Source organism: Rhea americana, unplaced genomic scaffold, assembly GCF_003343005.1.
Source record: "Rhea americana isolate MKP2758 unplaced genomic scaffold, rheAme1 scaffold_33, whole genome shotgun sequence".
Classification (NCBI taxonomy): Eukaryota; Metazoa; Chordata; class Aves; order Rheiformes; family Rheidae; genus Rhea; species Rhea americana.
The window spans coordinates 2,007,960-2,015,998 of record NW_028186457.1 but is presented as its reverse complement, the minus strand read 5'-3'; the positions used below and the strand labels follow the sequence as shown (position 1 = coordinate 2,015,998).

At 39.8% G+C, this 8,039-nt stretch overlaps 1 protein-coding gene across 1 annotated transcript in view; it reads right to left on the bottom strand.

Annotated features, from left to right (window-relative positions):
• Nucleotides 1-1,422, bottom strand: part of CYP27C1 (cytochrome P450 family 27 subfamily C member 1) — a 25,502-nt gene extending 24,080 nt beyond the window's left edge. The window contains exon 1 of the mRNA XM_085310983.1: nt 936-1,422. Within this exon, the coding sequence (XP_085167109.1) occupies nt 936-1,274 (339 nt within the window). The 5' untranslated portion in view covers nt 1,275-1,422. The remainder of the gene's footprint in view (nt 1-935) is intronic.
• Nucleotides 1,423-8,039: the final 6,617 nt, after the last annotated feature.

Here is an 8,039-nt window from a genome sequence, read left to right as displayed (position 1 = left end):
CGCGAGCCGCGACCGTTGGCCCCGCGCGGGCGCCTCCCTCCCCGGCCCCGCCCGGGACGGGTTCAAACCGCCCGCCTCCCGCTGAGGGGAGGGTCGCGSACGCAGCTCCGCCGGCGGGGCCAGGCACATCTACCGCCCCCTCAGGGGACCTATATACGCGGAGGATATTTAATGAAAGGGGAGAGGGTCGAGGTGGAAGAGACAAAATGGTCTCGGGCCGAGCTGAAGGGAGGGAAGCGGAGGGAGCCCCGCTGCCCCCCGCGCGGTGCCGCAGGGAGCGCTCCCCGCCGACGCCTGCACGTCCGCCCTCCAAGCGGTGCCTCAGCCGCAAGCCGCGGCACGACCGAGGCCGTCCGTGTAAACACGGCTCTGCGTGCCGGCACGGCCTCACCTTGAGGGCGGCCGCGGGCGGCAGGGCGTTCAGCTCCGAGATTGGAGGAGAGCCCGCATTTCCCAGCTTCGCCCGCCAAAAACGAGTCCCCTGCAACCTTGTGAAACAACCAAGTTCAAGAAGATGGGAGATTTTCTCCCTTTTTTCTTTCCCCCAAGTGTAAGGCACCTACCTAAAAACTCAAAACGCGCACGAACATGAAAAGAGGGGGGACAGCTCGGGGGGTGCCGGCTCGGCAGTCACCCCCCTGACAAGGGAGGGAGCTCCTGTTAGCACGCATTTTACAAACCGGCTATCTACGGCCGGAAAGCAACTTACTCGTAGGCGCTTCCTCGAAACACAAAAACGCTAAACCTCGAAGCGCTAAGGGACATGGAGATTGAATGGGGATCCTCTTAATCCCGACTCTTTCGTAACAGCAGGAACACGGCGCTGCGGTGCTGCTAACTTGATGATTAAGCAACGTTTTACGAAGGGGGGGGGGGAAGAAAGGCTTAAGTAATCTTGCCGGGAATAACTTAATAAATAGCCAGCTAAGCTGTACCTGGATTTCATGAATGCGGCCGAAGCCGTCCTTCCAGAAGAACTCGTAGAGATTGTAGAGCGTGTTGGGTCCCGGCATTTCTTGCAGGCTCTTCACCCGGCGGAGCTGGCGGGTGGCGGTGGGCTGGAGCAGCTCTCCTGCGCTCTCCGAGCCTGCCATCACCTCCTCCTCCTCTTTGTTCCCCGGCGAGTTATTTTGCACCTCCAGAGACGGGCTGCTGGAAAGTTTGGGCAGCTGGTGAAACCTGCTGACAAAAATCGCGTGGTGAAAGTAAGTCCTTCTCTCAGATTCAAGTGTCCGCTTGCATTTCATTTTCAAAACCCTAGTGAAGAAAGACATCTTTTTTTAAAAAAAAAGAAAAAGGAGGAAAATTCAGAAAGGTCCACTTTGTCCCTGCAGCTGCTTTTATTTAGTTGCTCCTTCTTCACTGCCTGCTTTAACTTGTACAAGCAGCACTTCTCCAAACTCTCTCTGTATGAGCATCAGTTTACACAGACAATTATTTAACGCTCCCTCCCCTAGGGCTGGAAAAGGGGGGTGGGTCTGGGATGAGACTTGAATAGAATGGACCTATTATTTTGTATAATTCAAATCAGATAAATTTACTCATTAAGCATACAGGCAAAGTTTAGTTTTCCCCTTTCCCCCATTGGTTTGGCAGAAATCTCCTATACAGATTATCCTTTCTCCTTCATCAAAAAGGTGGGTTTAGGGCTATTTTTTTTTCCCGTRGCATTAATTCTTTCCCCTATGTTAGAAAATACTATACTGTCTGTGTGAAGTTTTCCTGGTACCATTCGTCATCCATAGCATACATGGAAAACATTTTAGCATCCACACACAAGTAGCAGTCGTTTTCTAGGGTAACATTGCAAACAGCTACTGTAAAATATGGTATCCAGGGATGTTCTTCGTCCTGCAAAAAGTTTCATCTTCTAGATACGCTATATTTGAGTAGATTGAGAATTCTGTTCTCTGATTCTCTGATTGAGAAAATGCAATGCTTCTTAACTGCATACATTGTCCCACCACAGTTTTTCTCAATTCAGCTGCATATATTTATAACCACACACACACAATCTGAGTTCCAAATTACATATCAGTTTCTTTTGTACAATATTTGAAAAGCCTTCCTGCTGTCTTCATACTTAATGCTGAATACTTGTGAAGATATCAGTGATAATCTGTAGAATCTTGACTGGTTTCAGAAATTATGTGCCAGATAGCACCTCAGTTATAATGAATCAAAGGTTCATGTAAAACTTGAGGACAGAGGAAAGTCTCAAGCAAGAGCCACATTTGCGGAACTTACTTTTCCAGCAAGTTAGTCATAAGCAAATCTAGTGAGCTTCAAAGTTATTTGTCTTTCTTTTCCTTCTCCTCTGTTTATTCTACATTTATATTTTCTTGGGCCAAAATCCAATTTAGATTTGTGCACATGCTTAATTTGATCCCTAGGAAGAACTCTGCTGAAATAAATTTACCTGTAATAATAAAGCTAGACACACGCATCAGTCTTTGTAGATACAGCAGTAAATACTACAGTTATAAAAGGCACACAATAAAAACCTTAATATTTGCAAAATACACATTGGTCTAAGCTAAAACTGTCTTCAAAATAAATATCAAGCTTGGAAGGTTATAGAGAGCAATGACAAGAAAAATGAGAAGTTTTTTAAAAAAATACGTGGATATATATAAAAATTGAGAGTTTATTTCATCTAGGAAGGAAATCTAGTAGGGATGCAATGACAGCCTTCAAATGGATACATTTTCTTTAAAAAAATGTGCAGGTAAGAGAGAGAAGACAAAAAAATAATAGGCTTAGTTTGCAGGCACAAGAGATCTTGGGTAGATATTCACTTAGCTTTTAATCAGAACAAGTTAACTCGAGATTATGTAATTGCTGTCACTGAAACCTAAGAACAGGTTTGATAAATATCTGTCAGGCAAGGTCTGGGTATATTAGTCTAGATTACTTCCGGAGTTTCCCTTTCCTCCTACATTTCTGCATGATGTGGCTACAGTATGTCTCTAATATTTGTCTAAAGATGCTTCACAGACAATTATTCATAAAATATTTATTTCTGGAAAGAAATTAAAAACTGCTGATGAATGTGAAATTCAGTGCAAGTATTCCTTGGAAGTAAATGAAAGGCTAATTCCATGTCATACATGAGAACATTTATTCATTAGACAGAAAAGATGAAGACAAATCCTACAACAAACAAAGACCTTTTATAGCAAATTTACATTTGGTGTATTCTAGGAACAGTTACCACAAAAACGTAAAACTACTGAGCAACAGATCAGAGTGAAATTTGTTTTCAAATTCAGGCTGTAGTTCTCCAGTTTTAAAAATGGTTTTCATATTATAATTTCTACATTGAGAGAGGAAATGAATGCACCCTTCCTAAAAACTGCTGCTCACAGCTTATCAATATGGTAGTTTTTGGACCCATGTATCATTAAGATAGTGTGAAGCAGAATATGGTGAATACATCTGCTGTCATTGATATGGTAGTGAGAAAGATATTTTATATGGTAAAGCTGCAGTTTTGCAAGTGGCACTAACTTCCTTCTGTGTTTTTGCAGTAAATTCATAAGGGGACAATTACTTCTTCTGTCTTCTACTTACTCACAGTGAATTAATTCTTTTTCATCAAAATCATTCTAGGAAAGAGGGTTTCTAGCCAACTATTTCAAAAAAAGTTTCAGGCCTGAACGTTTTGTCTTTCAACAACTTCACAAGAAAAGTACCTGTTGTCCCCTGTGAGGAATTTCAGGAGGTGGCAGTAGTCTCAGCATAGAAACTATGTTGTTAAGTCCACACTTTTGCTTTGACTTCTAAGCAGGTTAATTTTTTTCTTGTTTGCACTAAAATCATTAAAAACACAGATACTGTTTAAAACGGACATGTGAATACTCAGAGAAAATAAAATGCCAGTAAAACAAGGAACTGAAGTCAGCACTAACCATCAATATTCCATTCATCTGAAAGGAGACTAATTCATAGAACTTGCATACAACGTACAAGGCAACAACACAAGGCACAGAGAGTGCTTTATTGTGATTTTAACATTACGAAGCAGAGCCATCTCGTCTTTCATTGCAGTCAATGCAGCCACACTCCTTCAGGTTTAGAGCATTTCTGGAAGTTTATTCATGACATAATTTCTACCTTGTCGTCCTTAAATAGTTATAGTGATCAGTGATGTGTCCTCTGATGTATGGGCTACCTGTAGACATCCGTATATAACTGTTATCCCTATTTATTAGTTCACCTCTACGGGTGCATTGGGCAGACCTTTAGATCTCATTACTGGCGGTCCTCAATAAACCTTTCATATTACTCAAACATTCTATGATTGCTAGCTAACAAATTTACACACCAAAAAATAAATTCCCATCCTGAAGAGTTTCTGAAGTAGGTTAAAGAGGCAACAGCTGACTGTAATAAAAATAAATGAAGAAATCACAAACTATCAGTGCAGCAAAATCAGGTTTTTTAAACACAACGGAAAAGAGTTGTTACAAAGGATGGAGTTCTGCAAATCTGCTTAAAGGCCACCTTCCTTGCACARAAGGAGATATGAAGGGACTGACATCCATAGGAACATAAAGTTCATGTCATAAAGGTGGTGAACCAGTAGGTTTGATGACAAAGATTAGGGAGGGCTTAGCACAAGCATGCCTGAAAGACCTGCATAGCATATCGTTTGTTATAAGTGAATAGCAGATTACCGTAACATCACAAAATAGTTTATCAAACAATCCTATCACAATATGGTGCTCCAAATATGTTTATAAGCAACATATTTCTAGGAGGCTGGTTAGATGAAGGAGTAAAAATGCAGAGATGTTAAAAGATACAGGGTCAGCTACATTCTTAAAATAATGCTGTGGTAACTCATCACAGATGAGTGCAGATGTTTTGGGTTTTTTCAGATGAAAAAGAACAAACTACAGTAGCCAAATTGTGTAGTGGTTAGTCATATGTAAAAAAAGGATACTCATGAACATGAATGTATACATGTGGGCTACCACAACATGGACTGTATAATTAAACTATTTGCTTCTCTTTCTCTTGCCAGATCTTAATTTGTGTGATTCTGCTTGACTTTTTAATAAGAGTTATTAAGATATGTGCCATTAAGGTTGCTGCTTTACTGCCACACTTAGGAACCTTACTCTGATAATTTCTACTACTGAATCTGAGATAGAGGTCAAACTTGCAAACTACAACATGTTAAATTTCAATACATAAAATAATCCATATTGTCAGTAAAATCAAAAATTTATGCTACAAGAAATAGATGAAGCTGAAATACTACTTTTCTACAGGAGGCGAGAAGGAAAAGCGAAGGAAAGATAACAATGTACGTTTAAGAAGAGTGCAGAAGGTTTCCACATCTTTTTTGTGGTTTAGGGTAAAATCTAAGTTAGTAAATAGATCGGCGTTGTCTGGTCCCCTTTTCCTTCCAGATCGGATAAAGGTTTTGTTTGAGGATCTAGATAATGGAAGTCCAGTAGCATTGGAGAGCTCTGAAGTTCCCAGAAATAATGGTTAATGTAGCAGCCATGGCAGTGGTCCATTCCAGGCATGTAAGTCCACCAAAGGATAAAGGGCAACTTTATGCCATCAGCATTAGCTAACCCAAACACATTTATGTGACTTGATGTATAAACATTTCCTCCTATTTCCAAAATCTTTCAGTACTTGATTTTATCAAAAGTCATAATGGTGCCTTGACAACACAATCACAGTTGTTTAAATTTAAACAATGATATTTATCCTAGCCTGTTAACTGCTGAGTTTGAAAATTTGTTTTATATAACTAGTCAGTTTGAACTTTTGTTATTTCAAACAAGTTGGACCACTTACCTTTTCATAGAAGTGGTTCAATTTTATTTAAGTTTTGATATGTGATCAGATCATAATATAAGCTAACTTGACCATTGAGAGTTTAGATTATATGTTATTTTTGGATGATCATTTGTCTTCAAATCCACAGTCATACTGTTCTCTTGGTCTAGATAATGGGGTCATATTAATTGTACTGTTACCATCAGCATGTTATTTCTAAATCCAATTTAAACTTGCCCTTTTCTTTGCATGAACTCTGACAAAGTTCAGTTGAAGACTTCTTTGTCCTAAATAACACTGCTATTCAGAGTCAGTGGTTACATTATCATCTTACCAGGAATTTTTTTTTCTCAGCTATTATTGTCATTTTGAAATAATCTCAGTTATATCTGGTTTGTAATTATTTGAAAATTATTTTATGTAATACACACTGTACTGCATTTAAAACATCACAATGTTTAAATAACTGATGCACCTCAAAATATAACTTACATATGTAAAAGAGATACGACCTAAGATATGAAACTTTACCCAAGTAACACCTTTCAGCTAAGACTGTACTTGGGCTCCTAAGAAATTTTTAAAGGGAGAAAAGCTGGAAAACAGCATTTGAATGGCAGAAATTCAGCAAAAATTTGCCATTTGATTTGAAACACCTTTTCACTGAAAAAAATGTTAGCCATGATTTTTGCCTTTTTCTGACTGTCCTCAAACCTATCTTCTGAAGGATCTTTTCAAGCTGTGTAGTCACTTATGTGGAAATTCTGAATGGTTTCCAGATCCCCATGCTTTTTACTGTAAGCAGGGCAAATTTTAATAGCRTGTAAGGTGAGAATAGAGCTTACAGATAGCTTACTATCAAAGTAACTTTAGTTTGAAAGAAACATGAACTAAAATTACTTTTCTCAATCTGTGGTTTCATCTACCATATGACAACCATTAACACCTTAATCAATATTGTACAAAAATAAGATATTTAAATTTAAGCAGGCTAGCCAATCTAGGGTACTGATACCATCTGCATGACTTGCTATTTAGTACTTAAAAGAAACCACATTCATCAACTGCAACAAATAGATAATTGAGCTCCAGTTGTGGGTTTTGTAGCAGTTTTAGATCCTTATCCTTTCTGTGCTTACCGTGTACCACATGAAGTTATCCTGAGAACTAGTTACCTTGAAGTCTCAAGTTTTTAAAYACCCTGGAATAAAGCTGGGCACTGCTAAAAGAATGTGACAATCATGAGGGCACAGGAAGACCCAGAGAAACAGAAATTGCATTTAGTTTAGTGTTCTGCAGAGCTCTAGGGCTGCTGGAAATGGCCACACCAAAGTCACTGTGCCCTTTCAGTCTTGAACGCCATTTTAATGAAAAACAATGATATCCTTCAACATTAACTTCATCACAGACACTTGCTGTTTTGCTATGTGGATGAAGAACACAAAAATAGTTTTCATTGGAAAAAGAAACTATAAAAAGAATTTCTCAAGAAACAAAGATTAAATTTCCTGAATATGGGATTCAGCCTCACTAGGGAAGTGGCAATAGAGGAGAGTAAAAGCTTTTATTTCAGCTGGGAAACCTGAATTACATCCAAGAAAACTGCAGTTACCCCCTGTCCACAGACTTTCAAGGAATGGTGTACTTACCCCAAAGTTCACTTGCCTCTGTAAGTTCCTCACAGTCTGAAACACAATTTTACCATACCAATCCATTTTATTTTGCCCCCAAGTTTAGTAAGAGTCTTAGCACAAATCCCTTCTGAGCAATCATCTAGCCATTACTGTTCACTCACAGGCCATCCAGACCTATAAACTGCATCACAAGCTCCTGCTGCTGCTAGTAAACACGCAGTGTTGTGCCAGAGCACTCGCAGAGGAATCCGCGCAGCATTTCAGAAAGTTACATACACAGCAGCACAATGGCAGAAAACAGGAAGATTTACGTTATGTACTCCCTTTTTCAGGCAAGCGTGCAGCTTTCACCATGTTACTACAGTTTAGGTAGCAAGTAATCTTGCTATCAATTCACAGAATAGAAGCACTGGCCAGCAAGAGTGTCTGATAAAGCACATGAGGAACCAACTTCACACCAGGAGAGCTGGGGCCCAGATTCCTTGGAGTCTGACTACTGGACCATTAGAGCTGCTTTGCACAGTCAGGTCACTGTGAAATGTTACATTTGCTATGTACTGTACTGCTTCAAATACAGATACCCCTGTGGCAAAATTCAGCGCT